We start from the raw sequence: 22,960 nt of genomic DNA, 5'->3' as shown, positions 1-22,960 counted from the left end.
TGGAGCGCTAGATACCAACGGGTGATCCGCGCGTTGGCATCCTTCATGCGGTGGAGCCACTGGAGGGGCGCGTGGTCCGAACAGAGGGTGAAAGAGCGCCCCAGCAGGTAGTAACGGAGGGCGAGGACCGCCCACTTGATCGCCAGACACTCTTTCTCGATAGTGCTGTAGCGCCCCTCACGCACCGACAGCTTCCGGCTGATGTATAATACTGGGTGATCCTCTCCCCCCACCTGCTGGGACAAAACGGCCCCCAGCCCTCTGTCCGACGCATCCGTCTGTAACAAAAAAGGGAGAGAGAAGTCAGGGGAGTGTAAAAGTGGCCCCCCACACAGTGCAGCCTTTACCTCAGAGAAAGCCCGCTGGCACTGCTCCGTCCACTGGACCGGATCTGGTGCCCCCTTTTTAGTGAGGTCAGTCAGCGGGCTGGTGACGTCCGAATAATTAGGTATAAACCTACGATAATAGCCAGCCAGCCCCAGGAACTGTCTCACCCCCTTTTTGGTCTTAGGCCTTGGGCAGGCCGCAATCGCTGCTGTCTTATTAATTTGGGGACGCACCTGCCCGTTACCCAAGTGGAAGCCCAGATACCGTACTTCCACCCGCCCAATCGCACACTTCTTCGGGTTGGCAGTGAGCCCCGCCCGCCTCAGCAACCTAAGGATGGCCCTCAGGTGTTGCAGGTGCCGCTGCCAGTCATTACTATAAATGATGATGTCATCCAAGTAAGCGGCCGCATAGGTGGCATGGGGCCGGAGGATCCGGTCCATCAGCCGCTGAAACGTAGCGGGCGCCCCAAACAGCCCAAACGGAAGTGTGACGAACTGGTGTAAGCCGAACGGTGTGGAAAAGGCCGTTTTTTCCCAGGATAATGGAGTCAAGGGGATCTGCCAATATCCCTTCGTCAAATCCAGTGTCGAGTAAAAGCGAGCCATGCCTAGTCGATCGAGCAGCTCATCAATACGAGGCATTGGGTACGCGTCGAATTTAGACACCGCGTTGACTTTTCTATAGTCCACACAGAACCGGACCGAGCCGTCGGCCTTGGGAACCAAGACCACCGGGCTGCTCCAGTCACTGTGGGACTCCTCGATGATGCCCATTTCGAGCATGGCCTGAAGTTCTTCCCGAACCACCTTTTTTTTGTGTTCGGGTAATCTATAAGGACGGCTACGCACTACCACCCCCGGGGGCGTCTCTATGTGGTGTTCTATGAGGTTGGTGCGACCGGGCAGGGGCGAGAACACATCCGAAAACTCGGCCTGCAACTGGGCGACCTCCGTGAGTTGGGTCAGGGAGAGGTGGTCTCCACAGGGGACCGGAGAGGTGCGAGATGCCAATGACCCTTTTTGGACCTCCGGCCTCAGCTCCGCCTTCTCCGGAACTACCGACACCAACGCCATGGGGACCTCCTCGTTCCAGAGCTTCAGCAGATTGAGGTGGTAGATCTGTAGCGCCCCCTCCCTGTCCGTTCGCCTAACCTCATAGTCGACGTCCCCGACTCGCCGTGTGACCTCGAAGGGCCCTTGCCACTTGGCGATTAATTTGGAGCTCGACGTGGGCAGCAGGACGAGTACCTTATCTCCCGGAGTGAACTCTCTAAGGCGCGTGCCCTTGTTGTACAGGCGGGTTTGCCGTTCCTGGGCCTGCCGCAAATTCTCCTGAGTTAAGTGGGTGAGCGTGTGGAGTTTTGCGCGCAGATCCATAACGTATTGAATTTCATTTTTGCTCTGCGAAGGTCCCTCCTCCCAATTTTCCCGCAGTACATCTAAGATGCCACGCGGCTTATGCCCATACAATAATTCAAACGGGGAGAACCCCGTGGAGGCTTGGGGGACCTCTCGCACTGCAAACAGCAAAGGTTCGAGCCACTTATCCCAGTTACGTGCGTCCTCACTTACGAATTTTTTGATAATGTTCTTGAGGGTGCGGTTGAACCATTCGACTAAACCGTCCGTCTGTGGGTGATACACGCTGGTGCGGATCGGCTTTATACCCAGTAGCCCATACAGTTCTGCCAGTGTTCGTGACATAAACGAGGTGCCTTGGTCAGTCAGAATCTCTTTCGGGATTCCGACCTGGGAGATGACGTGGAAGAAGGCCTCTGCAATACTACGTGCGGAGATATTGCGAAGAGGCACCGCCTCTGGGTATCGCGTTGCATAGTCCACCAGAACCAATATAAAGCGGTACCCTCGTGTTGACCGATCTAATGGCCCGACGAGATCCATCCCAATTCTTTCAAACGGGGTCTCGATTAATGGTAGGGGACGCAAAGGCGCTTTTGGAATGGCTGCTGGATTTACTAACTGGCATTCGCGGCACGCCGTACACCACTTACGGACGTCGCCGCGAATCCCCGGCCAATAGAATCGGGCCATTATCCGGGCGAGTGTTTTATCCTGCCCGAGGTGTCCCGCCATGGGATTAAAGTGAGCCGCCTGGAATACCAATTCCCGGCGGCTCTTTGGAATTAACAACTGGGTGACACGCTCCTTCGTCTGAGTGTCCTGCGTCACTCGGTACAACCTATCCTTTAAAATGGAAAAATAGGGGAAGGTCGGGGTGGCGTTCGGCTGGAGCGTTTGACCATCGATTACTCTCACTTGGTCAAACGCGTGTCGCAGAGTTTCGTCTCGCAATTGTTCCAGTGGGAAATCCGCGAGGGATTCCCCAATAGAAAGAGGAGGGGCCGGGGGCTCCTCACTCTGTCGCGGAGATGACGTAGACGGCTCTGCGACCGCAGCTCCAGCCAAAACGACACCGGGACCCCCCCCTGCTAACCAGCAGGACCCACTCTTTACTAGGTGTGCCATCAACCCCCGGAATCCCGGCCAATCAGTCCCCAAGATCAAAGAGTGGGTAAGGCGAGGATTAACCGCCGCCTTTACTATGGATTTGTCCCCTCTGAAATGTATGTGGACCGACACCAACGGGTAGCAGTGAACATCCCCGTGCACACACAACACCTTCACCCCTTGTGCTCCCCCCAATGCCTCGTCTTGCACCAGGCTTTGGCGGATCGAGGTCTGGTTGCAACCCGAATCCACCAACGCCTGATATGTCGCCCCTTGTACACTTACCGGTATGCGATACGCTCCGGCCTGATCGAGGGCAGCCTCTGGCGCGTCGGGGATCCGCACCACCGCCCCCACCTCCATCGCGACACACTGTTGCTGCAGGTGGCCCGGTTCCCCGCAGCGCCAGCAAACCGGCCCGGGCCTCCCCTCTGCAGCTGTGGTTTGAGGGTCACTCACCTGAGGGGGGGGAGAGACAGACACAGAAGGGAGAAACGGGAGGGCACCACGGGTGCGGTGGGCCGGCTGGGGTGGAGCTGGCCCCCGCCTCCGTGGTGGGGGAATGGGGCGAGGACGGGACACGGGAGGAGGGGGAAGAGAGAGAGAAAGAGAAGAGGAGAGAGAAGATGATGACAGCCGTTGTCCTGCCGCCGGGACAGCCGCCAGATGATCCTCCACCAGTCCTACGGCCTGATCCAGTGACGCCGGGTGGTGGCACTGGACCCACTCCGCGGTTCCGGCAGGTAGGCGGGCGATGAACTGTTCCAGCGCCACCTGGTCGATGATCCCCTCGGCGTCGCGATCTTCGGCCCTCAGCCACCGCCAGCAGGCGTCCCGGAGCTGCTGGCCGAACGCGAACGGGCTGCCGACTTCCTCCATTCGCAGCGCGCGGAAGCGCTGGCGCTGCTGCTCCGGCGTGCGCCCCACGCGCTGGAGGACAGCCCGGCGAAGGTCGGCGTAGGCCAGCCGGTGGTCGGCGGGGAGCTGTAGTGCGGCTAACTGCGCCTCTCCCGTCAGGAGGGGGAGGAGGCGCGCCGCGCGCTGCTCCATCGGCCACCCCGAGGCTTCGGCGACCTGTTCGAACAACGCGATGAATGCCTCGGGGTCGTCCTGCGGGCCCATCTTAGTCAAGGTGATGGGAGATGGGCCCGCGGCCGGGGCGCTGGTGGACCCCGCCGATGCGAGGAGGCACCGGAACGCCTCTCGGTCTTCCTGTTGAGCCAGCACCAGGGCTTCGAAGCGCTGCTCCTGCTCCTTCCGGAGCGTGACGAGTGCCTGGTGCTGGCTCTGCTGAGCCGTGGCGAGGGCGTGGATCAAGTCCGCGAACGGGGAGGATTCCATGGGGCTGCAGGACAGGTGCTCCACGATTCCCGGGTTTCGGCACCACTGTAACGTTCCGTAGAAGTGGGTGGAGCACAGAGGACGGCAGGACAGAGACTGAGTTCGCAAAACTCTTTAATTTTCACTTTTCAGTGGGAAAACGTTTCTCTCTCAGCCACGCACGCACACACATTCCGGTCCTCGGCTTGTGGAGAGAGACCCTCTGCTCTCGCTCTCCCTCCTTAAATAGCCCGGTTTACTGGGGAGAACACACACAAAACATAGATTAATCACACTCAGGTGAAGCGATTCTGCCACTTACCTTCCCCAACTCCGCCCTCCTGTCACAGACCGGCGCTTGACCACGCCCCCGCTGCCACACACACCCATATAAAATATATGCAGTCACACTGACCATATGCTGACCCCGGCAGTGACGTTGTGACATGGGAAAGGGGGCCGTGAGACAAATTTTGATGATGCATGAGGCGGCGATGACTATCGTTTTTGGAATTTTAATTCATTTTATTTATTTCAATGTTAGAATATATAATTTTTTGACGCCACCCCTAATGAAGCCAGACGGCACCCCAGGGTGCCGTGGCACCCTAGTTGAGAAAGGCTGATTTACACTTTAGGTTTATTTAGTTTAGATTTCCTTAAATGGGCTGTCATTTTGTCATAAAATGGAGGGGAAATCAGGACAAAAAGCTGTTTAGTAAAGAACAGACTCATGGACTATAAAGAAAGTACTTCACAGTGGTTGATATCTCCAGAATAGTATGAGATCTTGCAAGGTATCATATCTGGGCACGCCTTTGTTTATAGAAGGTTTTTAAATTATCTTACTTTTCACAATTGCCTCATTAACATCAGTCAGTCTGTTTGCTCAGCAATTCTCTTTTTGTCCGTGATTGCCTCTGTGTTTTGGTTCTTCAGCTTTCAAATAAACAGTCATTACTGAGTTAACGACTACATGCACCTTTAGTGTGTGAGTTAGTACACAACCCGTGCGTCACCATAAATTCCATGGCTATCATTTTATCCATGATGCATGTCTAAATGTAATGAGGGGTACATTAGGGGTTACACATTCTCTGCTCCTGAATACCACCCCTGAGACAGGCTTCACTTCCGGATACATTTCTAGATACGACCCTGTAATTTCCCCAACAATCAGTTTGAGAGGGCCCATGCACCCTTCCATTCATAAAACTCAAACCAGCTCTTAGTGGTGGAGTCAGTTTATTGAAAGCTTAAATTTGTTTCCCAATCTAGATGAGATATCTTTAGCATATACTCTGTGCCTGCATTAACCAGCAATTACAACTTGTTCTCTTCTTGGGTGTGGGAGATCACTGCTTACCAGCAGGCATAAAACCAGAAATATCTAGGCTTGGGTCCTGAAATACAAAATTAGTGGGACTCATCTGGTTTCCCAGGCATTGCTCAAATCATACACTGGTCAGGAAAGAAATACACCATTTATGAAATGTATTTCCCAAGTTTAAATATATAGCACTAACATGAATTGTCAGTGGTCTTGACCCAGTAATCCCATCAATAATTTCATTATTGCTGCAGTCAAGAGAGGTTTGGTGTAACTATGTACATGGTCACCCAGTAATGTTTTTATTTACTATGTTGCTTGGAGCACAGTTGACAAGAAAGGAACCTTGACTGTCATGGTAATTGGTATTTTCAAGATTCTCTGGAATAAATACAGATGAAGTAGTGCATTCTGCAGGCAGGAAGCAGCTTCTTAGTGCTTAGATGTTAGGGTCATCCTTGACACATTTTTGTTGATTTTTTTTTTTTTTTGCAATGCCTTAAAATTGCAAATAATTAGTTGGGCAGCTTTGATTTGATTTTTGATCTTAGATATATCTTCATTGTAGTTCAGCTACTTTTCATTGTATAGCTTCTCTGAAGAATAATTTTAATGAAGCTTTAATTGTAGCTTAGCTAATTATATTTTAAAGTAGTATGCACACCAAAACAACCCTAAACAACTCTTTAATTTAAGGTTATTTTAGGGGGTATTCCAGGGATTTAATTAAATTCCTGCATGTTAGAATGAACAGATTTTGTGCACACATTAGCAATAAAAATTCTCAGAATGAATCATCAACCATCTACTTATGTCATGTGTTTGGGTAAATCTCCTGACATTTTCCTAGCAAGCAAAAAATGCATATGCATCAGCAATGCAAGTATTAAATTATCTCTTTATGTAGAATTATAGGGAATAAAAAAAACTTACTGATGTTGTCTGCTTTGAATATTATTGAAAATTCAACACACATAGCACAAAATTAATGGTGTAAGACTTCTGGATAACACACGATATCAGACTATATATGTTTTGAACTACACTCAGGTTTGTGGCAGCAGGGGCATGATCTAGCATCAACTGTGGGTGGTAAGGAATCAGGTAGAACCAGCAGGTAACACATGATGAATCTCACCTGTGTCTAATCACCAACAATCCACTAATGTGTGTGGGGCATTTTGTGTGTGCCTGCAGAGAAGCCAGTGAGCAGATAGAGAGAACCAGCACAGTTCTGTGTGTGTGTGAAGCCATAAATATAGTTGAAAAGCTCATATTAAAATAATAAACTGGTATTTGGCTCTTCAGCTCTTTAAGTTTGATGTGGGCCACAGGCCGGGGGCACAGATGGTGGGTTCAGATTACCTCTGCTGCCAGGGAGGGGAGTCAGCTGCAGGCCGGATGGGTCCCTGGCCTGTGTTGGGCGGTGGGGGTATGGGCTGGGGGGGGGGGACTGAATGTCAGCTGTGTGCAGCAAGGAGTTGGGTAGAACTGGCAGGTAACACATGATGAGCCTCACATGTGTCTAATCACCAGCAATCCACTAATGTGTATTTTTGTGTGTGTGTGTGTGTGCCAGAGAAGCTGGTGAGCAGAGAGAGAGGACCAGCACAGTTCTGTATGTGTGTGTGCATGTGTGTGTGCACGTGCGTGCGTGCGTATGCGCGCACACACACACGTGTGAAGCCTAAAGATAAATGAAAAGTTAATTAAATTAATAAAATCACCCCAAGATGTTGCAAGCCTGTCTCCTCGTTCCTCATTTTCACCTGATCCATGAGAGTGTTATATGGTTCTTTAAAGGTTTTTGGACAGTTACAAGTTCTTAGCTTCCCAAAAGGCTTTTACTTTTGTCAGGGAAATGTGTTGAGAAATTCAGAAAATCTGAGTTTTGGCCACTTTTGGTCCATAACACACTTGGTGTTACATCAAATGACCATTATAAGCCCACAAGTCTAGAACATTTAACCATTGAACTGAATCTGTGATGCAGGGTTCTACATCAAACCTTCAAGGGCTCCTTTAAATAGAAAACCAGAAAATCCTTAAAGGTTGTAGATTCATGGGCATATTACATCCAGTTGTGGTAACACCAAATGGGCCAAAAATGGCCAGATTTAAGGTTTAAGGTACAGATGAGTTAATGGCAAGTGTATTGTGGACCTTGATAAGAAAGCATTTCAGGCAGATCATAAACCAAAATCTACAGGTGTGCTGAATTGCAATACTGTGGAAACATTAGATGTGGCTGTTTGTATTTGGCCATTTTTGGTGTCAGGTTAAAAATTCTACAGAAACATTGTGGACCTTGATGAGAAAGTAATTTGAGTTCATGGACCAAAATTTAGAATACTGTGGAAGCCTTTCATATGGTTGGTTGTATTTTGGCATTTTTGGACTCAGGTTACAAATTCAAAAAAGAAAAAAAAACTACATTTTGGCCCACAATACACTTAATACAGTATTATAACAACTGGTGCCCATATGTGCCCATGAACCTAGAACCTTTAAGGATTTTTTGGTTGTCTGTCTCAGGGAACACTTAAAATTTGTATGTAGATTGTTTCCCTATTAGGAAGGGAAACTCATAAAACAGTTAAAGGTTTGAGTTTCTTGGGCACAGTTTGTGTAATACCATTTATTGTGAGCCAGCAGATTTAAGGTTTCTGTGGAATTTGTAACTTAAGCCAAAATATTCCCAAATGCAACCAACCATATCTAATGATTCAGCAGCATTTTAATTTTGGGCCAAAAGTGTCCCAACTGCAAATTTTGGTCCATAACATGCTAGAAATATGGTCTCATCAAGGTTCAGCTAAGTTCGCTGCAATCCTTCCACGGTGGTATGTGGGCTGGTAATAATCCAGAACTCATTTGTTATCTGGGTTGTTTATCACGATCACTCCTACCAATGATATATTGTTCCATACTGCAGCATTATGGCACTTTTTTAACCCAGCCATTTCTTTTAACTAAGTAAAACATATGCAATGTTATTGTCTGCCTCAAATTTATGAGCCTGATGTGATAACTTTAGATAGTATGCAGTAAAATCACATCTATGCTGACAATTACTGTGACCTCTAATGGTTATTATAAAAGAGGACAGCAACCACAACAAAGAGCTCGAGAGCAGTAATGACTTCAGCACATCCACATATGGCACTCCTAACTACACATTTCACTTATTTATGCATCTTGGGCCAAGCTGCAAAGCACTCAGAATATCTACTCCTTTTTTTTAACCAATAACTAAATGCATTCAATTTGATCTTGCATGTCCTTTTTTTCTTTAAAAAAGTGATTGCATGCTTGATAAAAAAAAAAGTGCTGCTCCATATGCTGGGTGTCGGAGAAAGTATGTTAAAAATTTTTGATCACAAGAAAACAAGCTGTTTACTTCTGCTTTCATTTCACAGCTTTTATGCAAAATGAAGACAGAAATGAAGCAACAAACATTAAAAAAAAAAAATAGGCCAGACTCCACCCGGTCCTGCTCTATCATTAAACTAAATGTTAGTAGCATTTTGAGTCTCAAACCTCCGCTGTGGGTTGTAAACACAAAGATAGTTGAAAAGAAGCAGGTTTGCAGGCAGAGATGGCACAGGCAATGTACAATAGATGATTCATATGCAAGAGGAAAGTGAAAAAAATTCTTCTAAAATATTTATTTCTCATATTGACAGAAATTTGGCACCTACAGTGAGAGTTGTAATCATGTACTCAGTACAGGTGCTATTTCAGTTTTTTTTTTTTGCACAATCTGACTCCAGGCTTGTCTCTTTAAAAACTGTCTCTCATTATCAAGCAGTGCTACAATGTGTAAAATAAAGTCCGCAAGCTTATTGCACAGGCAGAGCATGCTTGAACAATACTTATGAGTCTATTTATATTACATAACTACACAGTATGTTGAGACGGCGCTTTGGAAAATTACACTTGATTGAGTCTAATTCTGAAAATTGTGGATGCTGAAATGAGGTTCATGTCTTGGGGGATGGTTAATAATACCCTGTGTGACAGAAATTCTCCATCATCTGAAGAACAGGGAACTTCCACACACCCTGTGGAAGATCTTTCCACCTCATCACCCAGGACGCAAAAAGACACAAAAGGCAGTATAGACGCAGATGAAGTTTCAACCTCTTTCCAATTCTTTACCGGTATCGTTACATGTGACAGGATTTACACTCTTCTTGTCATGATCATTTTGATGTGTGTGTGTGTGTGTGTGTGTGTGTGTGTGTGTGTGTGTGTGTGTGTTCCACATAGTTTCAGAAGGTTAAAAAAATGAAAGGCACTCCAGGGAATATGCAATAAGTCATGTGTGTGTTTGAAACGTGATAAAATATGATTGATTTATAGAATAAAGCAGCCTAAAAATGCCTGCAATAGACCCCAGATGATGAATATGCTGACAGATTCAAAACTCTTTCACGCTTTTAACGTGTGCCCCCTGGTGGATATCTGTGACACAACCTCCTCACACAGCAGTCAAAGGCAGATGTATGTTCCAGACAATCTGTTTATATCTTTTACTAGCTGCTTCTAGGGAGAAGCACTTTTAAAAATACACAAGTACGGCACTATAAACTACTAGGCCTAAAATAGTCGATTTAATAAAGGCCTCACTATATACCATACACACAAACCGAACAAAGTTTACTCCAAGAAGGAAAGGAAAGAAAGCTACATGTGTTGACTGATGGTCAGTGAGTTTATTAGGTTTAATCATGTTTGTTGCAAAGGGAAACAAAAGGAAAAATCAGACACCACTTCTGCCAGCTAAAAACCTTCGTGTTTTTATTTGCCTTTTAGGGAGGGGAATGAAGTGGCCCAGCTGGTCAATAAAGGTGAAAGTTTATTTAGAAGACAACCAGATGATGAAATTGGAAATGTTGGGATTATGTATGGCTGTCAACACCATTTTTCCCCCACTCATTCCCACTGCAGCTGTAATTTGCAAAAATAGGTTTCCAAAATATTTAATGTAAATATGTTTACAGAAACATTTATATCCACTAACAGAACATAGAACATTATAAGTAGAGTTTAAGATATATGGAAATTTATGAGTGCAAAATAGACAAGTTCACACAAACTCATATGCACTAAAGTATTTTTTGGTAGTCAATATCTGTGTTTTCAAACATCAAGCTGTAAATTCACATTGCCATCTTTATATGTGATTGCAGTTCCATGTTATAATGATTTTCTTTATGTCTATCTCTTGTATTTGTGACTCTTCTTAATTATGAATAAAAGTTAAACTTTTTTTATAATTTCAAAGGGAAATAGTTTTTTTTTCCAATAAAGGCTAACAGACACATAAAATAAAGATAATATGAACTATACAAACTGTGTAACCTTTTCAACATTTTTTTTTACTAGAATCCATTTTAGTAATGAGTGGAAACTAATCATGGGTCTTAGAAGCAAACGGGCATCATGAAGTGCCATGCCAAGATTGGGCAGCTCTGTCTCTTAATTACAGTGGAGCTGAGAGGAGGAGGGACTCATGTGGTGGGTGCTTTTTAATAAGGTATGGGCCACATACAGTATAAAAACCCTGATCATTGTGCTGGAGAGCAGCAGATGCCCTAAGGTGCTCAAACCAAGAGGATATACAGCTGTGGGAGCTGCAGTGGTGCTGACTTTATTTATTTGGAACCCAAGCATGCCAGTATGTATCCTCTCTCTCTCTCTCTCTCTCTCTCTCTCTCTCTCTCTCTCTCTCTCTCTCCCTCTCTGGCAGTTTTGGAATAATGCCACTACATTGGTCTATATTTTGAGAATAGTTTGAAAGATTCTTGGATATGAACAAACATTTTAAAGATTTGCTTCTAAACCATCATTTTTGAAACAGTGGCAGTTATCTTATTTTTTTTTAGCAGATTTTCATATTCATAATATTCATCAATTCAGAATATTCATCAGTGTGTTTTGCTTAGAAGAATTTCACTGTTATTTACCTAGATCTAACTCAACTCTATTCAATCAACACACAGATTTAACCTCAGAAAATGGACCTACGAGTAGCAAGCATTCTCCTTCTCCTGGTGGCCCTGGTAGCCGGCCATGGCGAGAGATATATGGTGAAGAAAGTGATGAAGGCTCCTTATGCCGTGAAAAGTCATGGTAAGTTCTTATTCTAGGCTTTGATTAATTTAATTTATTAAAACACATCTGCTGTATACAGTCAGCTAAAAGCAACAAGCATGACACATGAGTTCAAGCTGTGAATGCACTGCAGCGATTGGTTACAGTGGCTGCACAAATTCATCCAATGATGAGAGGTCTTGCCTCCAGTTTATAATATTGGCACAGATTTAAAATTGTGAGCTTTACTTCACTTGCAACTGGATTGCATTGCACTCATTAGAATTAACTTGAAATTAAATATACTAAAGTATCACAAAGGGCTTTTCCCCCAAAACAACTTAATATTGCTTAAACAAAATTACATTCAGACAAACAAACTGATGCATTATTGAAGCATTTATGCATTTATTTCTACATTTATGAAGATTTCAGTAGAGTTTTATGAATAGAAGTTAAATCTTGCATCGGAGAAATAATGAACACTATGAACACATTTTCTCCTAGTTAGTTAGTTAGTTAGTTAGTTAGTTAGTTAGTTAGTTAGTTAGTTAGTTAGTTAGTTAGTTTGTTTGTTTGTTGCATTTTTTGCATTTTTTGCATAGTTTTACAGGGGTTTTTTGTTGCATATTGTCTGTTCGACACTTAACTCATTTTTCAACAGGATTCATAGAATATCTGACATACATAGAATATGATCACAAAATAATAATAATAATAAGTTGCATTTATCTAGTGTCTTTTTAACATTATAAGTTGCTGAACAAACCATTATAATCACCAACCATGTTCCTGAACATCTACCTTCCTAAAGATATATGTTCCTTTTGTAAATTAAAGAAGTTGAACCATTAATGAGATTAATTACCTGAAGTAGGCATGTTGCATTCACTCAGGTTGGATCTTATCTCTAGGAACAGGGTGACTGTATTACAGGATGAAGGCACAATCTGGAAATTGGATGCAGAAGTATTGGATTTGTGGTGTATAAAATACAAATGGTGTGTTGGAAAATCTGTGCAGTGAATTAGCAACAAACCTTCAGAGTGTATGAATAGGTTGCACTCTACAATAACTCACTTTACACATGCTGAAAAGTGATTTGTCAGGGTGTGTCGCAGTCAAGACCTCACACAACTGTTTTGGTCAGAATGACAGGGACTAATGCAGTTTACACACCAGTCTATGTGACCGCATCAAGGCGCCTGTAAAACATGAGCCCACAATTTCATCATCCTGTCATATGAATACAGTCTAATATAATTCAGTAAGTGTATTCTGGAATTATTGCAGGGTGTAAGGAAAAGTCAATGTAATCTGTTTGAATATCCAATGTGAGATGCTACTGATGCAAGGTATAGAGTTATACACAAAAACATTGGTGCTTGAAGCTTTGAAATTATAAAACCACAAAAATTCCATGCATTATTGTTTACTATTCTTGACTATTTACATTGTTAGGAAAACATAATAAAATGTAATACTGGTTAATGTTGCCAAGGAAGAAGGATTTTTAGACAAAGGCCCTTCATGAGCTGTGCAAGCAAAGTTCTGATGAAGCTGTTGAAGAGAGGAAGCCAGTTGATATTTAACAGACATTTTCATCCTCATTTTACCATGTATTGGGCTTCAGTGTAATCATACATCCTTTCCATCAATTTAGCAGTGCAAATGCAATTAAAAGTGCTTTCCAGTGCATATTAAGCCTGATAATACATTTTTATTTTTACTTTTTGAGAGATGCAATGTCTTCCCATATGTCATACAAATGCCTAACTTAGCATGGTCCAGGGACCCTCTTGCCTAACTTCTCCTAAACAGAGATACACTAAAGGTCTCCTTACACACTTCTGGTCAAAGCAAGGACCAGAACCTGAATCATGGTCATAGTCTATCTCTAAACCAAAACGCTAGCCATTAAGATTAAACATTACTCATAGCCTTACTTATCCTATTCAGGGTTACAAAATCAAGTTGAAAGATAGTTTAAAGTTCTTCCACTGCCTATTTGTTAAAGGGTTTCTTTATAGCACTGCCTAAGGGGGTTATAAATATTCTCTCATTTTAAACACAACACTCCAAAGATTCCCAACACTGGTCCTAGAGTTCCCCCTGTCCCTACATAATTTCATGCTTTCACTGCTCCCTGATTCAAATTAGCTGATTAACTGAATCAGGTGTGTTGGGAGCAGGGAAAGGGAAAACACTAATTCATGAAGTACAGGGGGTACTCCAGAACAAGGGTTGAAAACCTGTGGACTATTGTTTACATTATTGTTTAACCTGTGCAACAGTTCACAGAGGTTGAGACACTACAGTATACTATTTAAAAAAGAAAACACTTAGTTATTTCTTCCTGAACTGTTGAAATGATTGGGACTGTTGCACTAAGAAATAAAATCACAATTGTATTGTTATGCTTGGAATGTCCATTTGATCTAAATAACCTTTATTTTTCTTACAGTGGTTTCTGTAGCTGGGGAGCCAGGTGCCCCAGGTGAGCCAGGCGAACCAGGACCTCCTGGGCCTCCTGGACCCCCTGGAGAGAGTGCTGTAGGACTGCCAGGACCTGAGGGACCACCTGGCCCATCTGGACCTGCTGGCTACTCAGCACCTGGAAAGCCAGGCACTCCAGGTGGACCAGGCAAACCAGGTGCAAATGGAGCACCAGGACCTAAAGGAGACACTGGTGCACCTGGTCCTCAGGGACCAAGAGGTGCTCCTGGACCTGCTGGCAGCCCTGGGCCTGCTGGTCTAGCTGCCCCTGGCAAACCAGGATCACCTGGTTTGACTGGACCAATGGGAGCAAGGGGACATCCAGGTGCTAAGGGACATCCAGGTATTCCTGGTGCACCAGGACAAAAAGGAGACAGAGGTATCGGCATTCAAGGGCCACCAGGTGAAACAGGTGCAACTGGACCTATGGGACCTGTTGGCGCACCTGGTCAGTCTGGTGTTGGTAAGCCTGGTAAACCTGGCTACCCAGGTGAGCCAGGTAAAGCAGGTTCACCGGGTCGTGATGGGCAACCTGGTCCGATGGGGCGACCTGGACCAAAAGGCCACACTGGTGCTCCTGGAGTTGGAATGGCAGGTAAACCAGGTGAAAATGGTGCTCCAGGGTTGCCAGGTCCTGTGGGGCCTAAAGGTCCTTCAGGACCAACTGGAGCAACTGGTGCACCTGGTAGTCCAGGTTATGGTAAGCCAGGTGCTCCTGGTTCAAAAGGTGAGACAGGTCCAGTAGGTAGCCCTGGTGCAACAGGTCAGAAAGGTGAGCAAGGTGCAAGGGGGGCAACAGGATACACAGGTGCAACTGGCCCAGCTGGTCCAGCTGGTTCTCAGGGTCCAAGAGGTTTCCCAGGTGAGAAGGGAGCTACAGGTGAAAAAGGCGAAACAGGTCCAATGGGGCCTCAAGGTTTTAAGGGACATAAGGGAGATCAGGGGCCACAGGGACCTGAGGGCAAATCGGGCTACCCAGGTGCAACAGGCCCACAAGGCCCAAGAGGAGCTACAGGTGCTCCAGGTAGCAAAGGAGATACTGGTGAGACAGGTGCACCTGGTGCTCCTGGAGCAACTGGACCTGTTGGATCTAAGGGTAATACAGGAAATCCTGGATCAGCTGGTGAAAGAGGGCCTGCAGGTGCCCCAGGGGCAAGAGGACCTACTGGTCCTTCTGGTCCACCAGGTGCAACAGGAGCTAAAGGTCACCCTGGTCTTCCTGGTTCACCTGGCCCTGCAGGTCTTGCTGCTAAAGGAATTCCTGGGCCACAAGGTCCACCAGGACTTCCTGGATCAGATGGTGCCCCGGGTGAAAGTGGACCAGCTGGCCCTCCTGGCCCACCCGGTCCTCCTGGTGAGGTTATAATTGCAGAAACTAAGGGAACTTTTGTCCAGGAACCTTTTATCAAGACCCCAATGTCTGCTTTTACTGCCTTAACTACAACACCTTATCCTCCAGCTGGTAGCCCTATTAAGTTTGAACAAATTGTCTACAATGCTGAGAATCACTATGATCCTGAGACAGGTATCTTTACTTGTCAGGTTCCTGGAGTGTATTTCTTCTCATACAGCATGCATGTGAATGGAGCTAATGCTTTAGTGGCACTGTACAAAAATGAAGACCCAGTTATGTTCACTTATGATGAGTACAACAAGGGTTTCCTGGACCAGATGTCGGGTAGTGCTGTCCTTCAGCTTAATGAGCAGGACACTGTTTATGTCCAGATCCCTGACGATGAGGCAAATGGTGTCTTTGCTGCTGATAATGTCCACTGCTCCTTCAGTGGTTTTCTGATTGCTTCTACGTGATGCAGTCATCCAGCCATACCATAACTTCTAAACCTTCTTACTATTTCTCAAACAACAAAAATGTCCAAACAGGTTGTTCTTTGGTTTTGAGATATAGAAGTATCTTGACTTGAAAATCCCAAGCAGTGGGTGCCAAAAAGAAGGACATAATTTATGTAACAGGCTATCAGGGACAAAAAGGCAGTTAGATGCATAAACAGTCATCTTTATTTGCTTTTAGGGTGGAGAAAGCATGGGAAGTTTAATAATTATTACATGTTCTGACAAATTTTGTGTGTTTTTATATTGTTTTCTAATTTGAAAAGGTGATTTCAATTTTTATCTATTTTTTTTTAAAACCTTGTTATTGGTAATTCAAAGAATGCTGTTCCTGACATATTTCCTTCTCACTTAAATGTTGTGAAATGGTCATAATGATTATTACAAAATGTACAAGACATCCAAAATAATGCCAAACGTTATGCATTAAAACATAACTGTACTTTGTAAAGCATAATGATGAAAATAAACTGTCTTAAAGATATTTGGCTTGTTGTGTTGGTGATTTGGCTGACTGTCATAACCAAAAATAGGATATTGCAGCACATTCAGCTAAGAAAATATTCTATTCAGAAAAAATACAGTAATCAAGTAGCAAATATTTATAGTTCATCAAAAGTTTATGATATTGGCACAGTGGTGCAGCACCTAAAACTTTAAAATACTGGAGCAAGGTAGCATTTCCACTTCACAGCTTCACGGTCCATGTGGGATTCCTCTGGGTTCTCTGGTTTTCTCCAACCTCACAAAACTGTCAGCTGGTGAATTGGCTACTCTAAATTGCCCCTAGGTGTGAATGTGTGGGTATGGTGCCCTAGGATGGACTGGTGTCCTACCTAGATTGTATTCCTGCCTCATGCTCAGGGGTCCTGTGATAAGCTCTGGATCCACTCTGAACTTAAAAACTTTTTTCCTGAAGATGAATGAATAAATAAAAAAATAGACCTAATATTTACACCTACCATTGCCAAGTTAGCTGTTTATTCTTAGTGTCTGTATAAACCAATGTTTTGAATTATTTTATATTTGCTTTTAACATTAACCAGAACCTTTAAGAACTCAAATTCCTGGCTAGAGTTAACTGTGTGTTGATGTAGGCCATACAGTATATTTCTTGCTCTTAGTTGAGTGGATGTAAATAGTCTAAATATTTGAGGAAATGTGGGGAGTGTCCCTTGGTACACATGTTAAAAAAAGTTATTGGGCAGTCAGTCAAATAGAAGCTCTTGGGTGGGGTTTAACCAAGCAAGTGGCAGTCACAAGCCACAGGAACCTTAAGGCACTGGCATCATGTGGCTGAGTTGAAGGACAGAGGGGGTGGGAGGAATTTAAAGGTAGAGGTGTTCCAATATAGACCAACCAATAATTTTCATCCTTGTAAGAGTACCAGCCAATTGAAGTGAAAACCACAAGCATGAGACGACCCTAGGTTAGAATCCAGAAGGAATATTGGGTGAAAACACACCCTTCTTGTGGTCTCCAGCTGTGATGTAGGTTTAATCTGGGAGTGTAGAAATGACATGGTATAAAAATGTCCTTAACTGCTGCGGGAAGACTAAAAACATCCCAGCAGTGTCTGTTGTCATCACATTTATACTTAGGAAGAACTTGAGTTAAGTCATGGGTTTTGTAAAGGAAAAAAATATTCCGGTGATAAATCAGCACATCAGTTTGAATTAAATGTTTGTATTATGGACTCCAGATGTAAACCCTGAATTACCTCGGTAAGGAACAGTTCAATAAGAAAAAAAAAATGTAAATTTGAAAAATCAACCAGCAGGGGTCAGAAACTTCAGCTGCATAATCTGTGGACTGGGCAGTATTCCATTTTCCTTCCTCACAGGAAAACAGAGGATTATCCAGAGGTTTAAAAAAATCACTTAATTACTGTATCTGGTTGAACTGGATGCGGTAAAGCAAAGGAAAACAACAAACAATAAAAGACAGAACAATCCAGGAATACCATTTGAGAATGCTCAAATAGTCCAAACATTCAAATATCTATATTTAAAAAACACCTCATATGAAAATAGAAGAAAATATATATACAATACTGTATGTTGATTAATTGCTTATAATGTCAGCTGCAAATCACAGCTTTATCTCAATGTGCTCATTCTAAAATGTTATCATTGCAGCTTACTCATGGGAGCTTTTATAAAGGATACTCCACATAACCTACTGTACACTCTAAAAAATAATGGGGCCAGTAACGGTTCTTCAGGGTGATGCCATAGAAGAACCTTTTTCAGGGCTTCAAAGAACCATTCATGCAACAGTTCTTTAAAGAACCATTTAAACCATTTGTTTGAGCAGTGAAGACAGATTTGTGTAAACATAGCCTATGTGCATTGACCAGCAAATGGTAAGAGAATGCCAGGCTCTGAAGAACCATTTCCAATGTGAAGAACCTTTCGCATAATGTAATGGTTCATCACAGAGTTTTGACTCTCCATGGAACCATCCAGAGATTTGAAGAACCACTGAAGCACCTTTATTTTTTAGAGTGTAAGTCAAATTGATTTTTAGACTTTATATCTAAAAACTTGCTATTATCAACATTATAATTGTTGTACATGTGGTGAGGTTTTCTGTCAGGAGAAGTTTATTTAACATTTATATTTATTTTTAGTGTGAACATTTTTCATCAATATGTTGGTCTATGTTCACTTTGGGAAAAGGTTATCTTTAACCACAATGCCATTCGATGACCTGCTGATAATGGCACCAGTGGGATTTAGCCCTCACTTTATCTCTACCTAAAGAGTGATCCAGCAGTGTTTCAGTCCTTTATTCTGTCCAGCTCTCTCACATCCTCAACTGTACACTCTGCTCTTCTCAAAGCTCGATCGCTAACTAGCTGAACCTGATCGCAGCCATAACTTAGCACAACTGCATCATAAAGCTGCATTGCATTCTAGAACTTTGAGTTTGCATCCATTAATATGGTTAATTAATATAGTTAATTAATAATTGAATTAAATTCTTATTAACATTAATATAGTTTGCATCCATTAATATAGCTTGGGTGGCACAGTGGTGCACTGTCACCTCAAAGCAAGAAGATTCCGGGTTCAAACCTCACAGCTAATGGGGGCCTTTCTGTGTGGAGTTTGCATGTTCTCCCTGTGTCTGCATGGGTTTCCACCACAGTTCAAAGACATGCAGATTAGGTACAAATACCCAGCCACTGGGACTGCACAAGTCAGTGCATACTTGGTGCTGGTCCCAAGCCCAGATAGATTGGTGAGGGTTTTGTTGAGTATTTCTTGGTAGGTGAAGTAAGAAAAGAAACTCTTGCTCTTCTTACATTTTAGGTGCTAATTGCAAAACTTGATGTTTATCACTTGCATTTTTTTTCTTCAATAAACTCCATTGTAACTGCATTAGCAATGTCATCCTGTAATGTCAGCAAACACCTGCTAACTTCTAACAGGAGTAATGAAAATACAGCAGCAGCAAACAAATTAGCACTAGAGCCATTAAGCACATCAGAAAGTGTGGAGGTTACCTTAAAGGATATATGCATAACCTTTATTTTTAAATACATTTCTGAGTGGATAGTATCTCCATCCTTGACTCTTGTAAGGTATATATATATATATATATATATATATATATATTTTTTTTTTTTTTTTTGAGAGTTAAAATTGACCACAAAGTTGGTATTCGAGCTGCCCCGCTGAGCCAGCCAGCCCTGGGTGTGTGATGTCACAGCAGGAACCGGTTTTAAGACATCTATAGACCAAAGCCAGACTCGGCAGGCGAGAGTGGTTGCAATGGTCTCTTTGTTTGGATTTATTGGAGATTCTTCGGATTCCTCAGATGGTAGTGCATCTGACTGTGATAGTCCTGAAATTGGAGTGTGTGTACATGCTACTGTTATACACGTAGAACCGTATCAGTTCAAATCATTGGAAAGTGAATCCAATAGTAACATGTCGGATGAGTGTGAACTGGACTCTGGGAGCAACGACAGCAACAGTCGTCTTTCAAACGTTAATTGGTAAGGCTTTGAAATGTTCCTGGTTATTCATTTAAGATAACGTAATTAAACTGATCACTATTGAAAATCACCGTATACATGAGATTCAAATGACACTCGCCACTGCAGGCACTGGTGTAATCTGCCAGAGTCCAATTTGAGATGCATTTGTTTATCATTTATGGTGCCACAAAATTTGCGTTTGATTAATCAGACAATTATGTATCCAACATTACTTTCCAGCTTTGTCACCAGAAATGATTACAAAGTTTACAGGGTCCGTCGCTGTAATCAAAAATGAGAAAAACAAGATGGCGACCGGGCCTTCCTTATATGCTAGTGAATTATCGCCTCGGACACCCCGCAGTCACAGAGTACTAACAAAGTAGAATTCTTACGGTTTCTTTTATAGGTGTTTATGCGGCAACTGTCAGCCTATGCCCACCAAGAAGGAATGTTTATGCTGCCAGGAAGTTCTTCAAACCAGGCATAAGTGTAAAGAGAATGAAGGGAATTACAGCTGTATAACAGTACATCCAGACTTTGAGCCGGTTTGCCGAAACCGTGCAGTTTTGGACACAGCATATCACCAGCAGTATGATGTTGAGGATTCAAAAAAGTGACCTGATGAGTAAGTACAAGGTTCAAATTATCAAGTTTAACTTGTCATATTTTCAGACATCACACTTGTAACATGGTTCCTTCATAATAAAATAATAATGTATAATAATAAAAACATTAATGTATATATTAAATCACAGAAGTCTCTCTCTATAATGTGTGTATATATATATATATATATATATATATATATATATATATATATATATATATATACAGTAGCGCTTGAAAGTTTGTGAACCCTTTAGAATTTTCTATATTTCTGCATAAATATGACATAAAACATCATCAGATTTTCACACAAGTCCTAAAAGTAGATAAAGAGAACCCAGTTAAACAAATGAGATAAAAATATTATACTTGGTCATTTATTTATTGAGAAAAATGATCCAATATTACATATCTGTGAGTGGCAAAAGTATGTGAACCTCTAGGATTAGCAGTTAATTTGAAGGTGAAATTCGAGTCAGGTGTTTTCAATCAATGGGATGACAATCAGGTGTGAGTGGGCACCCTTGTTTTATTTAAAGAACAGAGATCTATCAAAGTCTGATCTTCACAACACATGTTTGTGGAAGTGTATCATGGCACGAACAAAAGAGATTTCTGAGGACCTCAGAAAAAGCGCTGTTGCTGCTCATCAGGCTGGAAAAGGTTACAAAACCATCTCTAAAGAGTTTGGACTCCACCAATCCACAATCAGACAGATTGTGTACAAATGGAGGAAATTCAAGACCATTGTTACCCTCCCCAGGAGTGGTTGACCAACAAAGATCACTCCAAGAGCAAGGCATGTAATAGTTGGCAAGGTCACAAAGGACCGCATGGTAACTTCTAAGCAACTGAAGGCCTCTCTCACATTGGCTAATGTTAATGTTCATGAGTCCACCATCAGGAGGACACTGAACAACAATGGTGTGCATGGCAGGGTTGCAAGGAGAAATCCAGTCCTCTCCAAAAAGAACATTGCTGCTCATCTGGTTTGCTACAGATCACATGGACAAGCCAGAAGGCTATTAGAAAAAATGTTTTGTGGATGGATGAGACCAAAATAGAACTTTTTGGTTTAAATGAGGAGTGTTATGTTTGGAGAAAGGAAAACACTGCATTCCAGCATAAGAACCTTATCCCATCTGTGAAACATGGTGGTGGGAGTATCATGGTTTGGGCCTGTTTTGCTGCATCTGGGCCAGGGCGGCTTGCCATCATTGATGGAACAATGAATTCTGAATTATACCAGCAAATTCTAAAGGAAAATGTCAGGACATCTGTCCATGAACTGAATCTCAAGAAAAGGTGGGTCATGCAGCAAGACAATGACCCTAAGCACACAAGTCATTCTACCAAAAATGGTTAAAGAAGAATAAAGGTAATGTTTTGGAATGGCCAAGTCAAAGTCCTGACCTTAATCCAATGGAAATGTTGTGGAAAGACCTGAAGCGAGCAGTTCATGTGAGGAAACCCACCAACATCCCAGAGTTGAAGCTGTTCTGTACGGAGGAATGGGCTAAAATTCCTCCAAGCCGGTGTGCAGGACTGATCAACAGTTACCAGAAATGTGTAGTTGCAATTATTGCTGTACAAGGGGGTCACACCAGATACTGAAAGCAAAGGTTCACATACTTTTGCCACTCACAGATATGTAATATTGGATCATTTTCCTCAATAAATAAATGACCAAGTATAATATTTTTGTCTCATTTGTTTAACTTGGTTCTCTTTATCTACTTTTAGGCCTTGTGTGAAAATCTAATGATGTTTTAGGTCATATTTATGCAGAAATATAGAAAATTCTAAAGGGTTCACAAACTTTCAAGCACCACTGTGTATATATATATATATATATATATATATATATATATATATATATATATATATATATATGAGTGATTCCACGCTTATGGGTACTGAAATGGGGACATGAACTTATTTTTAAAAATTCACCTAAAACCATTTCTTTTTTTACCATCAGGTCACAAAACATGTAATCTTGAATGAATATGTTAAAAGATAACTTTAATTTTCTGAGATGTAATAAAAACATATTTATATGCCAAAGTCAAGCCTATGAGTTCCAAAATGATGTCTGTTACATTACTTCTGTTACGATTGTCCATCTCGCGTCTGTTACAAATTAATTACAATCTAGCTATATACCATGTTAATCTTATTGAAAGAATGTGTATGTTTATTCTACTACACATGTTTATTAATTATATTTGCTAAAACATCACCTTCCTATGTTTCAAAAAGTAATTCTACATTGTTAAAATTGAGAATATATATGTCCACAACACTTCTGTTACGTTCTGACTTTGGCATATAAATATGTTTTTATTACATCTCAGAAAATTAAAGTTATCTTTTAACATATCATTCATTAAAGATTACATGTTTTGTGACCTGATGGTAAAAAAAATAAATGGTTTTAGGTGAATTTTTAAAAATAAGTTCATGTCCCCA

The 22,960-nt window shown here is 42.7% G+C and overlaps 1 protein-coding gene across 1 annotated transcript; it reads left to right on the top strand.

Annotated features, from left to right (window-relative positions):
• The first annotated feature begins 11,047 nt into the window (after window positions 1-11,047).
• Window positions 11,048-16,213, top strand: col10a1a (collagen, type X, alpha 1a). The gene is made up of 3 exons (XM_060932924.1): window positions 11,048-11,131; window positions 11,457-11,586; window positions 14,012-16,213. The coding sequence occupies exons 2-3, from the start codon at window positions 11,472-11,474 to the stop codon at window positions 15,850-15,852; spliced, it is 1,956 nt and encodes a 651-aa protein (XP_060788907.1). The 5' UTR covers window positions 11,048-11,131; window positions 11,457-11,471; the 3' UTR covers window positions 15,853-16,213.
• Window positions 16,214-22,960: the final 6,747 nt, after the last annotated feature.

Source organism: Neoarius graeffei, chromosome 11 (assembly GCF_027579695.1).
Source record: "Neoarius graeffei isolate fNeoGra1 chromosome 11, fNeoGra1.pri, whole genome shotgun sequence".
In the NCBI taxonomy this organism is placed as follows: Eukaryota; Metazoa; Chordata; class Actinopteri; order Siluriformes; family Ariidae; genus Neoarius; species Neoarius graeffei.
The sequence above is the reverse complement of the archived record's forward strand: the minus strand, read 5'-3'. Positions and strand labels throughout refer to the sequence as shown.